The following is a 22,638-nucleotide window of genomic DNA, read 5'->3' as shown; positions in this document are numbered from 1 at the left end:
TCGTGTCGTTTACTCCATGCACCAGAGACCACTGCACCTGATGCTCTCTCGCCTCCAACGACTTCTTTTCATTACTGGTGCATATTATCCTGATTCAAAGCGAACGTCATTGTGTTCGTTTGAAATGGATGTTTCCAGGGCGGATCAAGTTAGGATCCAGAAACAGGAGCGTATCCGTCTGCACCCGTCGTCGTCAGGATCGGACGTCCGACGATCGCTACAAGCCAAATGGCACGACGGTGGCCTCTTCAGTGCGGATCATCAGAGTAAAAAAAACGAAAAAAAGCGGTCAAAAAAGTGTTGTATTCTAAATCAAACGGTCACCTGCATGGCTTTTGTCGCGACGACCGGTCCAAGCCAGTAGCAAACCGGATTCCCAGACAATTATTGTAATTAATTTAAGGGGGACCCCACGCAGGGCCTGCATTGGGATCGAGGAAACCGTTTCCCATATGTTGCAATTAAATATAAAGTAGAAAGCCCCTTCAAACCTACAGAGATCCAATCGATTCAGGGAAGGGGACCCCTTTCCCCCGCCATTTCCTCCTTGTGTTCATCCCGATGATATGAAAAACGTAAATGACCAAATAATTTGCACTTGACCAATTACGATTCCTTAGCATTGACCGTCGGATCGGGAAGAAGGGCATCAGATCCGTACTGACACTGGCGTCCTCCCCCGGCCAAGTTGGCGAGATGTTTAAGAAGGGAATCAACGCAAGACAACAGTGCCAGCAGTTCTCCAGTTCACTAGCCACTTCCAACGGCTACGTACTCGAACGTGGCGGTTCACCATCCTTGAGAATGGTGAGGCGGGAAGGAAACCAAGGCCCTGTGGTCCCCGTGGAGGAGTCAGATTTGACCACGTTCTGGTCCCCTCTTCGGTTGCCCGCGCCAAGCCAACCCGGGAGGAGAGAGAAAATGGTTGCAGAATACTACAAAGGGACTTCGAATTAAAAAGAATAAGGGAAAGGAAAAAAACAAAGAAAAAGGGAATTAAGCCGGAAAAGAAAAGAAAAAAAGAAGCAGACAGAATTCAGGCGGGAGAGGGCTGGGAAGTGGGATCGGCGGAGGAGGGGAGGTCGGGGCCGACGCGGCAGCCTTCGAGCATGAAGACGACGTCGGCCATGGACGGCCTGTCGAGCGGGTCAGGGGCCGTGCAAAGCAGCCCCACCTTCATCCCCAGCAAGAACTCCTCCCACTCCGAGGACTCCGGGTCCAGCTCCAGGAGGCCCGGCTCCAGCAGCTCCGCCACCTGCCCCCGTTGCAGCTGCCGCTTCACCCACTTCACGATGTCTTCTTCATCGTCCCCAGCGAACGCCCCCGGCCGCCGCCCAGTCAGCAGCTCCAGCAGTACGATCCCGAAGCTGTACACGTCCCCCTCCCGCGTAGCCTGACCCGCGGCCGCCGCGTCGGGCGCCACGTATCCCAGGGATCCCACCGTCGTTGCCGACGTCGATGCCGCGGCTGCGGCGGCCGCTGCACCCGCCGTCACCACAATCGGCTCTAGCCCGAAGTCGGAGAGGTGGGGTTCGAAGTCCGCGTCGAAGAGGATGTTCTGCGGCTTGACGTCCCCGTGGACGACCCCGGAGGCGTGGAGGAACGTCAGCCCGCGGGCCACGCCGAGGGCGATAAGGTGGCGCATGGGCCAGTTGAGCACGTGGCCGTCCTGGTGGGACGCCTCCTGCAGGAGCGTGGCGAGGTTGCCGTTGGGCATGTAGTCGTAGACCAGCAGTCGAACATCTGGTGGGGGGCCAGCGTAGTAGCCGCGGAGCACGGTCAGGTTCCGGTGCTTTACCTTCCCCAGCGATTCCGCCTCCTTGCGGAACGCCGCCTCCTCGATCACGATGGCTCCGTCCGCCGACGTCGACGGCAGCCGCAGGATCGACAGCACGGTGCCATCGTTGTAGCACGCCTTGAACACCAGTCCGTGGCGACCGCGGCTGAGTACGTTCTCCTCGTCGAACTGCCGCGTCGCCTCCACCGTGTCAGCGTAGGTGTTCCTGTTGCTGAACATCACTAGCTTCGGCCCGCCATTGTTCTCACCGCTACCGCCGCTCCCAGCGCTCGATCCGCTGCCCCTTCCGGGGCTCCGTTTCTTCACGCCGGCCCGACTATCCAGGAAGCGCCTTCGCCAGCGCAACAGGCTGAAAGCAAAACAGCAGCAGCAGACGACCAGAATGCAAGCCGCGGCCGCAGTGAGGCCGATCACCAGGATAAGATACGTCCTCTTCCTCTTCTGGCACGCCGTCTCCAAGGGGTGACCGCAGAGATCTGGATTCCCAGCAAACGCCGATGGATCGCCAAAGCGGGAACTCACCACCCCTGGAATTTCTCCTCTCAGGCTATTATCGGACACATTGAGGTGCGCCAACCTTGAGATGAGAGCAAGGGAGGAGGGAATTGAGCCCGATAGCTCATTGTCCGAGAGGTCGAGCGCTTGAAGCTTAGAAAGACCGGAGAGTGAGTCGGGAATGTCGCCTGAGAGATGGTTGCCGTCCAACATAAGCGTGACCAAAGTGGAACAATTGGAGATATCCGGCGGAATTATGCCCGACAGATTGTTCCGGCCGAGGTCGAGCTCCGTTAGGTCGGAGAGACGGGAGATATCCTCCGGGATGGGACCTGACAAGTGGTTGGACCGGAGCTGTAGAATGGTGAGGTTGGAGCAGTTAGCCAGCTCCGCAGGGACCTCGCCAGTGATGTTGTTGTAGGCAAGCGAAAGAACTTTTAGTGACTGGAGGTAGCCATATGTCGCTGGGATTGAGCCGGAGAAGGAGTTGGCAGTTAGGTTCAGAATCTGCAAGCTCCATAGGCTGCTGAAACCCTCCAAAACTTGGCCCGAGAACGAGTTGTCGGCGAGAGATATCACCTGAAGGCTTGGTAATCCGAACAGCTCCGCCGGGAGGTCTCCGGAAAGGTTCTTTTGGCCGCTGAGGTCCAGCGACTTCAGGTTCAGCAGCCTCCCGATCGACGCCGGAATGACGCCGGACAGGCTGTTCATGCTCAGGTTTAGTGTCTGAAGCCCCGTGAGGTTTCCGATCGTTGAAGGAATCTCGCCGGAGATACCATTGCCAGCGAGGACCAACGTGGTGAGGTTGCTCAGCAGCATCAGCTCCTCTGGGATGACGCCGGAAATCTTGTTGCCATAGAGCGACAGCGTTTCGAGCTTGGAGAGCTTAACGAGACTCCCGGGAATCGAACCGGAGAAGAGGTTGCCGCCGAGGTAGAGATCCCTCAGCTGGCTAAGGCGACTAAGAGCGGCCGGTATCTCAGCGGAGAACCGGTTCTCCTCGAGATCAAGAACCTGAAGGGCGCTGCACTGCCCGATCTCCACTGGAACCGGCAGGGACATCGAGTTCCTCCCAAGCCGAAGCTCTTGCAGTAATGCAAGCCGTCCGATACCTGGCGGCAACGAGCCGGTGAAGGCGTTCCCGAAGAGATCCAAGACCGTGAGCCCCGAGGCATTGACAAGCCACGCGGGGAATGCTCCTGCAAGCCGGTTTTGCTTGAGGTCCAGGACCTGGAGGGCGGCGGAGTAGCGACGCCCCTGCGGAGGCGGAGCAAGTTCGGTGAAGTCGTTCTGCCCGAGCTGGACGATCCGGAGTGATGAGACGCCGGTGGTCGAAGCGTTGTAGAAGACGGAGGCGGGCACCGCGCCAGAGAGGCGGTTGCGGGCGAGGGCTAGCACCTGGAGGTTGGGCATCTCCGCGATGGCAGCAGGGACGATGCCGCGGAGGCTGTTCCCCTGGAGACTAAGGTGCACGAGGGAGGAGCAGTTTGCAAGGACAGCGGGAAGTGTACCCTCGAGGAGGTTGCCATCGAGCCAGAGGAACGCGAGTGCGGGGAGGCCACCAAGGTTCCCGGGAATGGTGCCGTTAAGGCGGTTGAAGGAGAGGTCAAGGAGCTGGAGGCGGGGGGCGGTGACGGAGAGGTTGGCAGGAATCGACCCGGAGAAGGCGTTGGAGGAGAGGTCGATGTATCGGATGTCAGGAGGTAGTGCGGTAGGGACAGGGCCTGTGAAGAGGTTTCCCGCGAGGCTGAGGACTTGGAGGTTAGAGAGATTGGAAAGGAAGGCGGGGGGAAGGGGACCGGAGAGGGTGTTTGACTGGAGGTAGAGGGTGCGGAGTCGGCCGAGGGAGGCGAAGCACGGGGGAACAGGGCCGGACAGCTGGTTGGTGCGGAGGCTGAGTCGCTGGAGGAGGTGGAGGTCGGCAAGGCGTGGGGAGATGGGGCCGGAGAGGCGGAGGCGGGGGAGAGTCAGCTCGACGACGCGGGAAACGTCCGGGTCGCAGGCGACGCCGCGCCAGGAACATGGGGCGGAGGGGGAGGAAGCATCCCACCCCGCGAGGGCGCCGAGAGGATCGCGGAGGGCGCGGCGGAATGCGGTGAGGGCGTCGATCTCCGCCAGGATCTCGGAGGTACGGTTCAGATGGGGCGCTGGCGGCGGGGGCGGCTGAGGCGGCGGCGGGGTTGCCGAGATGAGAAGGGGAAACAGCAGTAGCAGGAGGAAGAGGGAGAAGGCGGAGGAAGCGGACGGCATCCTGGAACAACCAAAATATAGACTTTCGGCACCGTAGCGGAGACGAGCGTAGCAGTGGTAAGTGGGGAGTGGATGGTGGTGGGTGATCTTCTAAGTTTTTGCTCAGCGGCAGGAGGCCGAGGACAGATGAGATGAGAAGAGCAGAGGGGAGAGAGAGCGAGAGGGGTTTTTGGAGTGCTTTCACTCTTTCCCTCCCTCTTTTCTCTCTGTCTCTCTCTCTCTCTCTCTGTCTCTCAGAGTTCGAGGCTTCGTTTTGAATAAAATAGTAAATGCGAGCAGCGAAGGAAAGTGTTGCAGCAGAATCTCTCTTTGAATTGGGATTAATTATCCAAAGATGGGCAAAATTATCCGTTAGTAAATGGTACCGGACAAAGGTTTCACTCGATAGTGGGGCCGGCGCATGTTGATGGTGTCAGTTAGAGAACGCTCCCTGTTGTTGCTGGAAGGAGCCAAAGCTTTTCTTGGTATATTATGGAGTACAGCGAGTTTGGCTACTGAGCAACCTCACATAAAGCCTGTTGTGAGGATTCAAGATATATATATATATATATATATATAAGGATTTAACTTTTTCAGATATTCTCATATAATATTTTTTTTTTTAAAAGATAAAATTACTTTTGACTTTCACTCTTAATTTATCTCGTCTCTCCTTTTTTTTTATTCGGACCTTGAAGTTACTGGTAATAGCTCATGATTGTGTTATTTTTTGCCTTCTATATTATGTGCAATGTCTTATTTTAAATAGATCATACTTTCTAAATGTTTTGTTGCTCGAGTCAATCCTTGCTAATCCCTTTGAGATAGTTTGAACTAGTTATGAGGAGGACAAGCAAGGACAACAAAGAAAAAGAGAATGAGAGATGAGGATAATAATAAAAAAATATGAGAGGAGGCTAGAGTGGAGGAATAGAGGAGGGGTAATGAGATATCATGGTGGTAATGGATGAGTGCACAATCACATGAGGATAATGCGAGCACACTTGAGTAAGTAGAAGGTGTCATAGAGGATAATGGTGAGGTAAGCTAGCTCGTCGCAAAAATGATCAAGCCAAATGTATCTTATATAGTTGAGCACATAGGCCATGCCATTGTGATGAAGAGCAACCTGTTCATGGGTCATCGTGTCATCAATTCCTTCGAGATCATAGGAAGAGAGAAAAATAACAAAGACGAAGGTGACGATTGACAAGATGAATACCATAGATAATTTTATCTTTTAAAAATAAAGAGCATCATACGAGCATAAATTTAAAAAAAGGTGGTAAAAAAAAAAAGTTTTTTTTAAAAAAATTATCCAATGATAATTATATTTATACCAATTTGCTGTCTTTTATATTGTTTTTGGGACAGTATTTGTTGGTCGACCCCTTATTTACTGCATCTCAAGCATGACTTAACTCTGCGGGTGGTTGCAGGCTTAAAGGTGTTGATTTGAAATGGAAGGACCCCAAACCAAAATGACATGCCATCCAAAGGAAGAGAGAGTAATGCACCCACGAGCTCTGTTGCTGCAATTATGTCGATGTCTGTACTTTAAATTGGTACCATAAAAGTTCGGGACAGTAATTGAATCTCTCTGTTTCTCGTACGTTATAGTATTCCTACGCATACAAAACGCTAAAATATCCACATCAATCCAAGGAGAAAGAAATCGACTCTGTTTCTTGTCGTGATCGACTGACATGGCCTACTCATTCCAAAAAACAAAATGAGATGGATAATGAGCAAGTCGCATTCTTTAATCAAAATGTACAAATCAGGAGATAGAATAATGTCGCATTTAAATTCATAGTTTGTGTTTGAGATTTTAGGGAAGTGTTCAATGTATATTAACCTCTAGCAATTATGAACAATATAACAAGAAAGTAACTACTTGTAATATTCATAAAAAAATTAATTTTTTTCTTAAAATAGAAAATATTATTTGTCAATCACTGTTAGTCAATACACGTGACAGCCTAGTCGATATAAGAGAGACAAAATCTGTCCATTTGATCTGTCCACATGAACACAAGTCCAATAGAAATAATTATATATTTTTTTTTTACCATCTATATGGATGTGAGTCGAAAGAGAATGTTATTAGTTATTTCTTTAAGGAATATTTCATAATAAATTCAGCCCCTTTCACCTCCTATAAAAAGCTATTTTTGATATAATAATTATAATTATTTTTTTTATTATTTTAATCATCATCTTATAATAATGTAAATGTTAGAGGGATGAAGTTAGAAAACTCATATCCGACCTTGTTCTTCGCGATGGTCACAAGTATGTGAGCACTCTTACTTGGACTTTGGAAAGCTCCAAATATGCCTCAATGACACCTCATCCTTTATACATATGCAAAATAAAACCATGTTGGATTAGTTAGAAGGATACTTGATGAGGGTAATAATGATGATAAGACTCGGGTTGACGTCAGCTGCCCCGGATAACGCCTCGTGCCTCTGTTAACCTGACAGCACCTAGTCAACACGGATCGGAACGCCGACCGAGGCACATTAACATCCTGCTCAGGCTCGATCCTTCACGCCACGCCAACGTCGATGTCAGACGTTACCAGGAGCACGATCCTGCTCCCTGCGAGCGGGCACATCAAGCAACGGTAACCTTCACTATAAAAACCCTCGCGCTCCGAGGAAGAAAGAAAAGGGAGGACGATAAAAAAAAACCCCTGTGACTATTCACTAACTTGATCGTCGGAGGTGTCGGGCCGAGCTCTCCCGACCCGACCTGTGTGCAGGTACGAAGACAGAGGCCTCCCACTGAACGCCCAAGCGAGGAGCCCCCTCCCAGAGGAAACGGTGACCCCTTCGTGTTCGGACCACCGCAGTCAATCTTCTGCAGTCTCAATGGTCATCCCAAAAAGATCCCCCATCATTCGGACCCGAACCAAGCCGTGTCGGCCCCGAGGCTACGGCTTAAAGTTGTTTACACTAACATTTTTGGTGCTAGAAGGAGGGCCTGAATGTCGAGGGATCGCACGATCGACTCAGACGAACCCGTAGCTGGGGGGCTTCCCCCGATCAGAGCTCCGGGGGAACACCGCCTGTATGGAGAACCTCAAGACGAACACCCCGCCGTGACCTCAGAGTGCTATTGGCGGATATTCAATGACCCGGGCTTGTCGCCACCCGACGACGCCCCTATCGACCCGTCGCCCGTGTCATCCGAGGCCTTTCAGGACCTCTCTCATCAAGTCCGAACTCTGACCGGTATGGTGCAGTATATTATCCTACTCGTTTCTCGTCCACCGCACCCGCTTGCGATCCAGCCGCTACGGCAACAGGAGCCACCCGTTCGGGCTCGCACGCCCCCTCATGAGCTCTCCACTTCGCCTCGGGTCCGATCGACCCCACTCAGGGATCGACTGACGGCAAACCCGAGAGGCCGCCCAGAACCCGAGGCATTATCTTCGGATTCGGTGGACTCCCTACGAGCCCAGTTACATTTTGTTAGCCAGCGGCTCGACGAGGTGCGGCAGGAGGTTCGCAGGTCAAGGGAAGAGCTCGATGTGGACGCCCACCAGGGATCTCCATTCACGCCCGAGATATAGGATCAGACAGTCCCCCTGAACTTCCGACTCCCCTCTCTGGACATATATGACGGCTCCACCGACCCAGCGGACCATGTCGTCGCTTTCCGTGCCCAGATGGCGATGTATGAAAACTCTGATGCTTTAATATGCACGTGGTACAGCGGCCTGAAGACCGGGACGATCGCCTCCTTTGACCAGCTTGTCAAGGACTTCAAAATTAACTTTCTGGCCTATGCCCGGCCGAAACCTTCTGTTGCACTGCTCCTCGGACTCAACCAGAGGGAGGACGAGCCCCTCTCCCATTTTGTGAATCATTTTGCAACACAAATCCAGAGATTATCGGACGCTCATCCTTCACTGTTAATGCAGGAGTTTATGAAAGGCCTACGACCTTCCAAATTCTTCTGGTCCCTCGTGGAGCGACCCCCCACCGCGATACCTGAGATGCTTCAACGAGCAAATCAGTTCATTATGGCCGAGGCCTGGATGGTCGGGAAGCGGGGGGGAGCACAAGAGGGTCAGGCCGGAACGGGCCCGAGGATAACAGTCTGCCACACCTAGGCGTAGGTCGGATCGGCTAGACCCGCCAGTGTTGAGGTCCCTGTTACACCCTTTGGGCGTATCCCGATGGAGATATTTCTCCAAATAAGGGAGAAGGGGCTACTATGGGCCCCCAACCCAATGAAAAGCCCGCGGGGACTCGCTAACTAGTCGAAGTATTACCGTTTCCACCGGCAAAGCGGGCATGATACTGAGGAGTGCTGCGAGCCGAAGCGGCAAATCGAGGAGATCGTCCATAGAGGACACCTCGGTCGGTACATCCGACAAAGTAGGGAACTTTCGCCCCATCCGGAAGGCCCCGTTGAGCGCCAAATCGATGTCATCACGAGCGGCCCAACATCCGGAGGAAACAGTATGTCCGGAAGGAAGGCGTACGCTCGGTCCGTCGATACCGATCCTCCTAGATGTGGCCCCGATCCTGAGGTCGCGTTCCCCCCCGAGGGTGCTGAGCAATCAAAGCATGACGATGCACTTGTAATAACTGCCAGGATAGCTAACACCCAGGTGAAGAGGGTCATGATCGACACGGGGAGCTCAGCCGACGTGCTCTATCTGGACGCCTTTCAGAAGCTCAGATTAGCTAAAGAAGCCTTGGAACCTATGTGCTCGGCGCTCACAGGGTTCACCGGCAACTCGATTTCGCCGCTGGGAGCGATCACTTTGCCCCTGACTTTGGGAACGCCGCCAAGATCCAAGACGGTGATGTCTACCTTTTTAGTGGTGGATCTCCCCACTGCTTATAACTCCATCGTCGGTTGCCCTACCCTCAACAAGACTAGAGTCGTAGTCTCCACCTACCACCAAACAGTGAAATTCCCAACCCATGCTTGTGCCGGGGAAGTCCGGGGAAGCCCCCGTGAATCCAGGCAGTGTTACTTGACAGCAGTCTCACTACACAAAAGGGGGAGGGCCGAACAACCCTTGGGGGACCCTCGGGAAATGAAGAAGCCGACCCAACATCCCGAGTCGACGGCCCCCACCTGCGAAGCACCGTTGTCAAAGGACCACCTAGATCGGATGATCAGAATCGGGTCGGAGCTCCCCGAACAAGAGCAGAAGCAACTTGTTGGCTTCCCGCAGGACAACGCCGACGTCTTCGCTTGGTCGCCATCCGCCATAACGGGTGTCAACCCGAAAACTGCCCAACATTACCTAACCATCTCGCTTGACGCTCGACCAGTAAAGCAGAAGCCCCGACAACATGCTCCAGACAGGCAACATGCTATCCGTGAAGAGGTGGAGCGGCTCTTGGTAGCATGCTTCATAGAAGAAGTCAAGTACCCGCGATGGCTATCTAATGTAGTCCTCGTGATGAAATCTAATGGGAGCTGGAGGATGTGCGTTGACTACACCAGTCTCAATCGTGCATGCTCGAAAGACTGCTATCCCCTCCCGAGGATCGACCAATTGGTCGATGCGACCACCGGGCATGCCCGCCTTTCGTTCATGGACGCCTTCTCCAGCTACAACCAAATCAAGATGGTGCCCAAGGACCAAGAGCACACGACCTTCCTCACTGATCTAGGGGTGTATTTCTACAAAGTTATGTCGTTCGGGCTGAAGAATGCAAGTGCTACCTATCAAAGAGTCGTGAACAAGATGTTCGCCCAACAGATTGGGCGTAACATAGAAGTTTACGTCGATGACATGATCGTGAAGAGCCATACGATGGTGGACCACTTGATTGAAACGTTCGCCACGTTGCGAAGATACAGGCTGCGACTCAACCCTACAAATTGTGCTTTTGGCGTTAGCTTAGGGAAATTCCTCGGGTTCATCGTCCATGAGAGGGGAATCGACGCCAACTCGGAAAAGATCCAGGCGATCATCGGTATGCAAACCCTCGGACAATCAAGGACTTGCAGCGACTTAACGGGAGGCTCGCTGCCCTATCCCGGTTTCTATCCCGATCTGGTGATCGTTGCCTCCCCTTCTTCCGGGCGCTGAAGAACCCGAAGAACTTCCAATGGACGGCGCAGTGCGAAGAAGCTTTTGAACAAGTCAAACAACACTTGATCAACCTCCCTCGCCTTGCCTCGGTCTCTTTTGGGGAAAAGCTCAGTATCTACCTGGCTGCCTCCCGGCACGCGGTCAGCTCTGTCCTGACCAAAGAAGCCTCCGGTGAATAACTACCGGTCTACTACATCAGCCATGTCCTGAACGGGCCTGAGGAGCGGTACCCGCCAATCGAAAAGCTTGCTCTGGCGCTCGTACTGGCAGCCCGAAAGCTACGCCCCTACTTCCAAGCCCATCCGATTGAGGTAATCACCGACCAACTGCTCCGACAGGTTTTATCTAAATTCGATGTTGCAGGTCGGCTCCTCAAGTGGTCGGTAGAGCTTGGAGAATTCGACATACACTATGTGCCGAGGACTACCATAAAAGCATAGTTGGTAGTCGACTTCATCTCGGAACTAGCTCAGATTGAGGACGAGGGTTCTGGGTAGCTTTGGGAGACATGGGTCCTGCACGTGGATGGATCGGCTACCTCGAGTGGTGCGGGCGCAGGACTGGTGTTATCAGCCCCCGACGGATGCTCGTTCGAAACCTCCCTTCGCTTCGAAGGCACTCCTGGTGGGACTCAGGCTAGCCCTCGAGATGTAGGTGAACGCCAACCATGTCCTCACTGATTCGCAGCTGGTAGAGCAACTCAGCGGCGGGTACGAGGCTAGGGAACCAACCATGGCAAAGTACTTGGTGGAGGTAAAAAGCCTAGCCTCCGACTTCTCTCACTTTACGATATCTAGGGTGCCAAGGAGTCAGAACGAGCGAGCCGATGAGCTGGCTAAACTAGCCTCGAGGTCAGACCCAGAAACCCAGCCCGAGATTGAAGAGCTCCCTTATCGCGCTATCTCGGTCTCGGCTGTGTCCTCAGCCGACGTGCATACCACATGGGTGCAGGAGATGCTGCGCTTCAAGCGCGATGGGACTCTTCCCGCCGACGAGGCTACGGCTCGACGCATCCGCCGAATGCAGGCATGATACTCCGAGGTGAACGGACGGCTCTACAAGCGGTCCTTCTCGCATCCTCTACTGCGATGCCTCGGGCCTGAAGAGGCACGGTCGGACCTTGGCTTACAAAATCCTCCGTCAAGGATACTATTGACCTACCATGTCTCGAGACGCAAGATCTTACATACAGCGGTGCAGCCCATGCTAGAGGCACGCCCGAACGCCCCGGCAGCCTGCGGTTCCGCTCGCCCTCATTGACTGTACGTGACCATTCGCATAATGGGGATTGGACCTCCTCGGCCCTTTCCCCTCAGCCTCGGGACAATGGAGATACATCGTCGTGGGAGTAGATTACTTTACCAAGTGGGTTGAGGCCGAGCCACTAGCAACGATCACAGAACGACAAGTGGAGAAGTTCGTCTAGAAAAATATCGTGACTCGTGTTAGTGTAAACAACTTTAAGCCATGGCCTCGGGGCCGACACGGCTTGGTTCGGGTCTGAATGATGGGGGATCTTCCTGGGACGACCCTTGAGACTACAGAAGACCGACTGCGGTAGTCCGAACGCGAAGGGGTCACCGTTTCCTCCGGGAGGGGGCTCCTCGCCTGGGCATTCAGTGGGAGGCCTCCATCTTCGTACCTGCACATAGGTTGGGTTAGGAGAGCTCGACCCGACCCCTCCGACGATCAAGTTAGTGAATAGTCGTAGGGGTTTTTTTTATCGTCCTCCCTTTTCTTTCTTCCTCGGAGCGCGAGGGTTTTTATAGTGAAGGTTACCGTTGCCTGATGTGCCCGCTCGTAGGGAGCAGGATCGTACTCCTGGTAACGTCTGACATTGACGTTGACGTGGCGTGAATGATCGAGCCTGAGCAGGATGTTAATGTGCCTCGGTCGGCGTTCTGGTCCATGTTGACCTGGTGCTGTCAGGTTAACAGAGGCGCGAGGCGTCATCTGGGGCAGTTGACGTCAACCCGAGTCTTATTACCATTATTACCTTCATCAATACTAATTTTTACCCAACACTCGAAAATAAGAGAGATTCTTTCACGTGGAGGGTGGACTCACCGCCTTCTTATATCTATCTAAGTGTCCATGTATGATTTCTTTGCAAACAAATGTATGGAGGCTCCTATGATTTCGCGTATAAATCATTTCGTTAAAGTGGACCTATCTCGAGTAATTGGCCTTATATAGCCTTATAATAAAGCTAAACTGGATACAGTCTTATATCTAAATGTTGTCTGATCTTTCCTTAGATGTGGTCGACTTTAATATTTGCAGACCAAGAAGTATGGATACGATGATTGGTATGACTATAAGAGTTCATTTTATTAATTTGGATTCATCAATGATTTTTTTTGTTCATCATTTCAGAGAAATTACTAAGTCGGAAAAGAGATTTTATAGAGAAATAGTCTTGAAAAAATAAACCTCAAAATGAAAAGAGAAATATTAGAGATTAATAACTAAATAATTAAATAAAAATCTTCATTGAAAAATCTATATTTTCACTATATACGAATTTCGACATCGTAATGTCTGTCATATGCCAACACTTTAAGATTGAATAATCACATCTCATTATAATATGGCTTGTTAGATCGCACCATTTGATCGATACAATGTCATTTCTGGAACATTACAATTACATTCTTGATCTCACTATGCCTTTTGAATTCAATACAATACTTGGTGCCAATAAATATGGGTAATTTCCCATTAAATCATGTCCTTAAGCATAATGATCCTAAAATCTCACTATAAATAGTTTCTCTCGATTACATTCCCTATATATCATATTATCAAGCTTTAATAAATTCAACACTTAAAAGATACGATATTCAACCGATACCTTACAACTAAAACTAATTTAATCAGAAAAATTTTGTCGAGTATACTCTTGACATAATTTTTTAATAATCCAACACCATTTCAAATCGGATTAATTGGACACTTTCATACATTAAATTTGAGACAAACATGAAACAGGTCTTCGGTTGACTTTAAATTGACATTCTAATGGAAGAATCAAAATCTATTTTAACAACATCAAATTATGAGTGAGTTTTGTTGAGTTAATTATAACTCAAAAGAATTTCTTTTGTATTTTCTCTCAAACTTCTACTAAAGCAACTTGACCTAAATCTTAAATCACAAATAATATTTTTCGAACTTCTATTCTCGAGCTAAGATGATTCCTCTTAATACTAAATAATAATAACAATAATAATTTAAGGAATAGAACAACATGGTGTTGTTCTCGTGACGATTCCACGGAAAGTGGTCTTCCGATCCAACCAAGAACGACGCAATCCCTCACTTTGCTATCATACCTATGACAACCTTCTCGGTCACAATGGGGTCCAACTTGCCCCAAAAGAGGCCCTGTCTTCATGCCCATTTCCATCCCCACATGGCCTTCATCATCGCTGCCAATGGCCAGCATATTCTTTCGGTCAAGGCATCAATGTCAGTCAACAATGGTTTCTCCGCCACATTCTTGCTTTTAGTAAAGGAAATGAGTCGATTACCGCTTCCTTTGATGCGGCTGTCACCCCAAAAATGAGTGTGTCTCTTTCAATCATCCCACATAGCAACGTTGCATTTTAGTTGACGAATTGGATTCGAAAAAGAAGATCATCGAAGAACAAGGAAGATGTTACAATTGATTGGAATTTAAGAAGAGATTGGTTCTTCCATGCTTATCGTTAGGACTCCGACTCTAAAGATGTCGGACATACAAAACTAAGTCGAGAGATATATTCATATAATTTCTTCTAAATTATTCGAATCTTATTCAAATTTAAATATCGGAGGGGTAATTGTTGGAAATGTCTTATGAGTTAATTTTTGTAGGCTTGACATCTTTATGGTAAAACGAATTTTCATTTCGATTAAGATTGAAATACGAAAATGAATCTCACTTACATTTCGAATCAACTTTCTATTCAAATAATAAAAAAATAAATTAATGATTAAATGATATTTTGAATCTAAAACGATATAATTAATAAAATTAAACATGAATTTTTTTTTGCACAATTTATTATAAACATTATTGATAAATGATAATTTGAATGCCATTTGAGAAATAAATAAAACAATTACATTTATTTTTCATAATGGTAAATGATAATTTGGACGTCAACTGATTCAATTAATTCAAAATTATAATATTTTCGTAAGGTAATGAAATACTAACGTCAAATAAAAATATATAACAAAACTACATTTAATGAGATTCGAACTCAAAACCTCTCGCATTTTTTAATGATGTTTTAACCAACTGAACTATGAAATTATATTAATAGATACTTAGTAGGGTCAGATCCCTTACCTGTCCGGTTAAATTGATAAACCGGACCGACAATTGTTGGTTTTTGGCCGGTTTACTGGTCGAATGACTGCCATATAGTGGGGTTTGGCTTGTTTAGTTTGATATTTAAAGAAAATAAACCGCAAACCACTTCGGTCCAATATGTCAGGCTTATTTCGGTCGGTTCGAAAGGTTTACCGGTAATCAAACCGGGAGGCTAATACGTTGTTGGATTCTTATATCAATTGTATAGTCCCTCCAGAGATCTTAGCTTAATCGGCATCAATCTGGATTAGTATTAACCTGATCAGATCCGGCTCGAGTCGAATGGTTTGATCAAATCCTGACTCGGGCCACTTGGTTTGATCAATTCGAATAAAGACGCAAAGCAAACCCTTAACCGCATCCCTCCTCCCGGCCGGCGGTACATCCCGTTCTCGTCCGCTCTCTGCTTCCCACATCCCCCCGTGCGAGATTGTCCGTGATGGAGGTGCCAAGAGAGACGGCGGCGGCGGCCCCATCACGCCTCCGTCCTGCAAGAACTTCAGGTAATCCTCCGGTCCGATGATCAGGTCGCCCCTGGCGACTGCCACCGGCCCTTACTCATTCCGTGGTGCTGTTTGCAGAGATTGCGGGCGGAATTGGCCCTGACGGGCGATTTCGCTCGTAAGATGGATTAGTTTTCCTTTTCTTGGTTTCGATGGATTCTCAGATTGATCGATGAATCAATCACATGTCCCATGTTGTTAGGGTTGACGAATCACATTTCCTTTCTTTGTATTTGCCGATTAAGGGTGATGGCGTGTCGGCTATTCGCCACGGCTTTCAAGAGTACTCCGATGACCGGTAAGTTCTTTTCCTTGTGGAAAAGAACGAGACAGGAGTACATATGCTTTAAAGTTTCTGCTATGATGATAAATCCATAAGCTGTACTACAATTCTTGTACGAGAGATTCTACGTTTTGCTTTTTCTGAGAGGTCTTCAAAGCCCCCCTTGAATTTGCATTTATGGCGTGCGTGCTTTGTACTCTGACATTGTTTTATCTTGTCTTTATTAACATTATTTTTTGGCTTAGCGTTTGTATGATTTATTGCTCAGTCCAATTTTCATAATTTCTTGTAAATATTTTTCATAATACTTATCAATATCTCTTCAGATCTTCATGCACGAGACAAAAGGTATAGATAAACAAGGCAAGGAGCTTCATTTAAATCTTTATACAAGAAAAGCTCAGTGATAGCCAATCCAAAGCTTACATATTAAGAAGAAGAAGAAGAAGAAGAAGAAGAAGAAGAAGAAGAAGAAGAAGAAGAAATGGCAGGGGTTGGATCAAACACCTTATGCTGCTCCTTATACATCAGTAGATTCATTGCTCAAATATACAGATGCCTTTGTCGCAGTCAGGTTCGCCTGAGCCGATGAACTCGTTGAAGCCTTCCCTCTCGCTTTGAAGCAACAGCAGTGCCATCTCCGAGTCATTATCTACACCAAAATCCGAGACCACCTGTTCGCTCACGAAACTGCCACCCTCGTGGCTCAACTGCGACGCCACGAACTTGTCGAGCGCCCTCCAGTCTGTCACACTCCCCATGCCGCTCGACATCCCCGCTTGCTGCTGTTGCTGCTCGTCCTCTTTCTCCAACACCGTCATCTTCGAGCTGGGTTGACTCACCAGAGGCAGGGATGGGCTCTCCAGCTGGGGCAGCTGCACGAACTGGGAGGGGTGTAAGAGATGCAGCTCCTCGAATTCAGTCTCTTGCTTGCACTGCAAACTCATGGGTTGCTTCTGTAGGCACATCATCGGATTAACCATGGAGTTCATCCTGTCGAGCTCATCGTAGCAGTAGCCGGAGTTCCAAATGGCGGCCACGCTCCTCGCAGGGCAAGTGGCTCGTTTCTTGAATGCGCGACACACGACCCATCCTTCTTCCTGTGAATGCGAAATCACTTGTGTCATTCATTCGTATATCAGAGCAGCATATCAATAACTTGTCAAAAGAAGAAACGACGCTGAGAGGAATACAAGCAGCTGAGTCGATAGATGAGACGATTCCTTTGATACACAGGTACCAAGAAAAGTTTTCTGTTTTGTGCTTAAAGGTGTGTTCTTTTAGAGTCGGAAAAAGAACGTCTTTCCTGCGGTGGAAAAGGTTTAGGTGCTTTCTGTATGCTGCCAAAGTTAGAGACAAAGTGATGATTGCTTTTCGGCATTGTTTGCGAAACTATATGACAATTCTTTCACCATTCGTTTCTTTTCTTTTCTTTTCGTTTCTTCTTGGCGACTTCAAGAAAACAGATGAAGTTTCAGCTTGCCTGCGTGAGCTAAATGAACATAAAGGAGGAGGACAAGGTGAGGGTGATGTTTCAGCTTGCCTGTGGCGCTCCGTTCTCCTCGGATTCGAGCCTGTACTCATGCATGATCCAATCGGTCTTCTGCCCGTTCGGCGCCCGTCCTTTGTAGAAGACGAGGGTCTTTCTCATGCCGATGAGCTTGTTCTTGTCGTGGACCGCCTTGTCTCGCCCGGTCGCCTTCCAAAAGCCAGCCATGGTGGCCCTGTTCGTCCTTGTACCTGTTGGATACTTCTTGTCCTTGTGGCTGAAGAAGTACCATTCACTCTGCTCTTCGTATCCGATCCGACACCGTTCTTCAAACAGTGAGCACACAGAAAACATACAGAACATCGCAATCTGTTAATTTCTACATGTAAAGTAGATTAAAAGAAGGCTATTTGCTGAGCACGAGACATAAACACAGTGAAAGCTGCTAACCTTGGAGATCCCATGGCTCGATTCTGTAGAGATCGATATCTCTGATAACATCCAGGTCTATCTTTTGAGAAGCCACCTTCTTCTTAAGATAGTAGCCAACGAGTTCCTCATCCGTCGGATGAAACCTGAATCCAGGAGGAACACACGATTCCATGGGTTCCTTTGTCTGCACCAAATTCGTTGCCACTACGTTCAAGCCCCTTGGAGGAAGAACATGCAGCGAGACATTTAAAAGGACAACACTATTAAAAGGACGCTCTTCGAAGTCAGAGAGAGAGAGAGAGAGAGAGAGCGAAGGCCTGGATTTATCTCTCTCTCTCGTTCTCTCTCTCTCTTATATATTATAGGATGCATATAGGCAACACATCTGTTCCTGCCATGATGCTGTTCCTCGAATGAGAATGGTGGCAATCATTCGTCCAGAACATGTGCTCTATTAGTCCACAAAAAATCATTGCTGCAGTATATAATAACACAAGGGTAAAAAAAGGAAAAGTGTGTTGCAGAGACAAGCGAGGACTCCTTGGCAAATGACATGGTGGTAAGCTGGACCAACCATCTAAGAGTAGAAGGCAGATGTACCACTGCAAAGAAAAGAAAACAAGTACCAATTGTTGTCCTTTTATTCAAGCAATCATTAAGACCTCTAACACACTTGCTAAGTTTGTATTTTTCTTGGATTTGCCAAGCCAAGGAGTATGTTTCCAGTGGTTTTAGATAAAAGGTAAGCTAAAATGTCATTGGAGTTGCTAAACTAGATGGAAGCATACAGACAAATCTATAAGAAATCATTGGCCACTCCCATCATTTGGCTCTAAATACAAGATCATTCAACTCATCTTCCTTTATTAGAAGGATGATTACATGTTTTGTGACTCCATATAAGATTAGAGAAATACAAGAGCGGCTAGAGGTTCACATCTACTATCTTAATCTGCTGACGGCATTGAGTTATAATTACTAATGCCATGGTGTTTGGTTGCTGCAGATAAGCTTTGCCAAAAACGGGGTAACAAGCACAGGAGTGCAGCTCGAGGTCCCATGAGCATGGGGACAAGTGGCTGACGTTTGCGAGGAGAGACAGCATGCGCCTCTTGTCTGAGGGCGATCTAAAAGGAAAAGAAGGAAAAGTTGGTCTGGGAGCCAAAAAGAATGGAGTGGGGGGGAGCGAGGATGACCTTTCTTAGGTCAGGCCTGCCATGGAGTGACTAAAAGAGAAGGAACCTTCTCTCTCCGAGGACTGACTCCTTTGTCCCCTTGTCTTGGAATTCCATGGCAGACCTTTGGCCTCTTTGCAGCATAACGAACTCCGAACACCGTCGTCGACAACAATTCAGCGCAGCATCGCGAGGAAGAAAGCCTCTGATGGTCCTTCATCCTTTCGGACTCTGCAGTGGCGTAGTCTCTTCGGGTGTGAGAGGCACTCATTTTCCAAGTACAGACGATGGGAGATTTCACCACAGAGAAGAGAGAAGAATAATGCATACCGCTGACTGGATCAGTAAGAGAAGCTAATTATGACAAGAATTATGTGTGCCTATGATACACACACAAGAACAAATCTATGGCTTCTACAGGAAGATTTGAAGTACCAGAGATCACCAAAAAAAGAAATGATAACCACGTGAATATATAACTTTGTAGGAAGGTAGAGATCAGCATTGATTTTTACTTAGAGAAAAAGATACCAGCTTTAATATTGTAAATACAAGTTCTTCTTCCTGTAGTAAGTTTTGATTCTTAGACAAACAAGGTCTAAATGTTTCTTGAGAGAGATACCATGATGAGATCCTCACTAATTATAGGCATCAACAGCAGCTGCAAGGACAAAAGAAATCATAAAAGGAAAACTCTAAAGCCGAACAAAACCTAGATCTCAGTGGAAGCATCATGGCATCAGTATTTCTAGTTCCATAATTCCATTGTTCTGTTGTCAGATAGCTCATTTATCTGGAACATGTGTTAGTCTCAAAATCTATCTATAACTATAGGAGTTTATTGTCAACATGAGTGCAATCTCATGCTTAAAAGTGAATTGCTTGTTCATACAATTCTTGATCCCATAATAAGGTCTCAATTGACAGACGCTTTAGCATGATGAAGATCGTCACTGGATAGAGACCCATCGATAAAATGCTAAATGCTACATCTGAAACCCTAAGATGGAAGTGTTTTACCTGCTAGTTCTGATTATAGTGTGCCGAGGAACATAAACAGCTCCACACAAAACATAACACAACACAAGATGATCCATCTAGCCTAACAGATTAAAGACCTACGATCTGAAGCTACGCAGGTGAAACCCTAGCAATGGAAAAGATGTGTTCTCGAGACACAGAACCACAGATCGATCTTAACAATCTGACACGGAGAAGACCGTTGTACTGAAGGCGATCGAGGTCAAAATGGCATCTGGAAGAGAAAGAGAAAAAGGAGAAGCATCCAAAAGATGATACACCGATGGATATATCGTATCAAGGGATTCAGACCGAGGACAATAACGCACCTTCGGAACGCTGTCACCGGCGAGGGATGTTCTTCTGCACTGAATCAGAAGGATGAAGAGGAGAGAGAGAGAGAGAGAGAGAGCTCTTGGAAGGCACTGCGCTGCGGAAAGGGATAGGAGCTGTGTGTTAAGAAGAGAAAGAGGAGGCAGGAGAGGGTAGACGGTATAAAAAAGCGAGGACCCCTCTACCTATCGATTGCGCGTGGGTGATGGAATGAAGGACCTGCCCCCAGTGGTTGACGTCACTCTCTCTCTCTCTCACCACCTTCCCAGCCCTTTGAGTTTGAGCCTTTCTCTCTTAATTCCTCTTTACAGCATCTGTCTCTCTCTCTCTCTCTCTCTCTCTTTCTTCTGCTCAGGTACTTTTCAGCTATCTTATCATACAAGACTCTTCTTCGCTTCCCTCCCCCTGGGGTGCCATTTCCATCCCATCTCGAGGTGGTAATCGCTTGACATCAACGCAGATAATTGCCTGCAGATTGTAAAGTTGTGGGGAGGAACCGTACAAGGAGATGGGCACAAGCTTCGATATGAGAGCAGAACAGATGTGAGTTTCCATCAATTCCATGGTGCACACCTCTGTATAGCTTGGTTGGTTCACGTTGTGCACCTCATGTTTTGGCTTCTCCCCCTCATTGGCTGTACTAATCTGATAATGCCTAGCTTTACTCGGTGGTAGAAGAAATGAATGCTCAAAGCAAAGCATGATTAACCATTTTGACAACGAATGAGAGCTTTGTCAGTGTTGTGCATACACATTAACAATGGGGAATACTTTGTCACCTGTAATGATAATGAATTCACCTTTTTCTCTTTGGTGAATCCACATTTTACTCATCCATGGATCTTAATGGGATCAAACTTTCTTTGTCTTAATTCGTAGTCAATGCTAAGATCGGTCTGGTTGAGAATAGCCTCAACCAAGTCAATTCCATCGGTAGGTAAATTATTTTATTATTATTATTATTATTATTATTATTATTATTATTATTATTATTATTATAGAAGACTAAAGATTAGTAGCATTGATCTTATGACTACAGAGGTAAGTTTACATATATTGATTATATACCAAATGAAGTTTTGTGTCCTGTATTCATCCTTTCTAATAAAGATTAAAATATACTGATCAAAGCTTTCTATTCTACTTAATCACGGTTCCTTTTTTTTAATACAAATATGGTAAGAACCAATTCAACCTATTTATGATAAAATTGATGTCCCTTGATATATATATATATATATATATATATATATATATATATATATATATATATATATATATATATATATATATATATATATATAATAAAGTGAGGAGATTATTTTGTGAGCTTGGAGGTAGGAATTGAGTCTAGTCTAAATTTAAGGTGAGATTATTTGAGGAAACAGTGAGAGAGAGATCAATCATCTAAGAACATATCAACGAGTCGATTTGATATATAACGTGGTTCAGTAACTTCTGTTTACATCTATCGATAGATCAAATTCTTCAGTGAGATCAATTACAATACCCTTATATTATCCCCTCTCAAGCATGAATCTTATTGCATATTCTCTCATAAATCCTAAAGAATTTACATATTTTTTTCACGCTTTTTAGAAAAACTAGATAGCATCCTCTCTAGAGAGAAATTCTATAACATTGAAAGAATCCCTCACATCTTGTTCTCCTTCCTCCCCCACACCCAAGATCTAAATATACATGAGATATCTATAGAAGAATCAAACTATAATTTCGAGGATTTTTTTTTCTTTCTTTCGAGAATGCTTTTCTTACTAGGCTTCCTTGTCCTCCAACGACTCTATAAATCTCAAAAATACTTATCAATCATAACAAAATTGGATCAAGAACTGAAAATTTAAATAATTGATATTTAAGAGTAGCAAGGATTTAAAGACATTGTAGAAATTTAATTAACCAGTATCTATTAAATCTTTAATGACTTGCATATTGTGGAAATATAACCCTCAAGGTTTGCTACCTATAAAACATAGGTTTCCCATTAAGATTTGTCATGAGGGCATCATATGACTCGCACGAAGAAGACACTAACGTGCTCAATGTTGAATATGCCCCCTTAACCCTACAACAGTAAACTTTTCATGTAGCTCTATATATTTCATATGTGTTATTATATCATGCTCTTTTTGGCTCACCCACAAACTTTTCATGGTAACCTTTTGTTTTGCTTGAAGTGTAATAAAAGCAAGAAAGAAAAGAGAATTGTGGTGTTCTAATTGTTTTCGAGGGGTAAATATATATATGTAAGTCCCATTAGCCTAAAACTTATGATTTTGTTACATTAAATCAAGAGAATTATCTTAACAACATCTCCATGAACAAAAGACCAACATCAAGATAGGAAACTAAGGCCAAAAGAGTGGTTATCAACAATAATCTTATTGCATGATATTAAAGTATAACAAATATTATGTGACTCTT

The 22,638-nt window shown here is 47.0% G+C and overlaps 2 protein-coding genes across 2 annotated transcripts; both read right to left on the bottom strand.

The window, feature by feature from the left end:
* Positions 1-421: 421 nt before the first annotated feature.
* On the bottom strand, positions 422-4,754 carry LOC135587440 (probable inactive leucine-rich repeat receptor kinase XIAO). The gene has a single exon (XM_065078855.1). It carries the CDS (start codon positions 4,541-4,543, stop codon positions 1,037-1,039), a length of 3,507 nt encoding a protein of 1,168 aa, XP_064934927.1. The 5' UTR covers positions 4,544-4,754; the 3' UTR covers positions 422-1,036.
* Positions 4,755-16,096: 11,342 nt separating this feature from the next.
* Positions 16,097-20,760, bottom strand: LOC135589051 (NAC domain-containing protein 37-like). The gene is made up of 5 exons (XM_065081363.1): positions 20,665-20,760; positions 20,193-20,312; positions 17,687-17,852; positions 17,291-17,562; positions 16,097-16,847 (listed from the first exon to the last, which is right to left on the bottom strand). Exons 1-5 carry the CDS (start codon positions 20,758-20,760, stop codon positions 16,284-16,286), a joined length of 1,218 nt encoding a protein of 405 aa, XP_064937435.1. The 3' UTR covers positions 16,097-16,283.
* Between the last annotated feature and the right edge of the window lie 1,878 nt (positions 20,761-22,638).

Source organism: Musa acuminata, chromosome BXJ1-8 (assembly GCF_036884655.1).
Source record: "Musa acuminata AAA Group cultivar baxijiao chromosome BXJ1-8, Cavendish_Baxijiao_AAA, whole genome shotgun sequence".
NCBI classification, from domain to species: Eukaryota; Viridiplantae; Streptophyta; class Magnoliopsida; order Zingiberales; family Musaceae; genus Musa; species Musa acuminata.
Note: the sequence above shows the minus strand (reverse complement) of the source record. Positions and strands in the feature narration are given on the sequence as shown.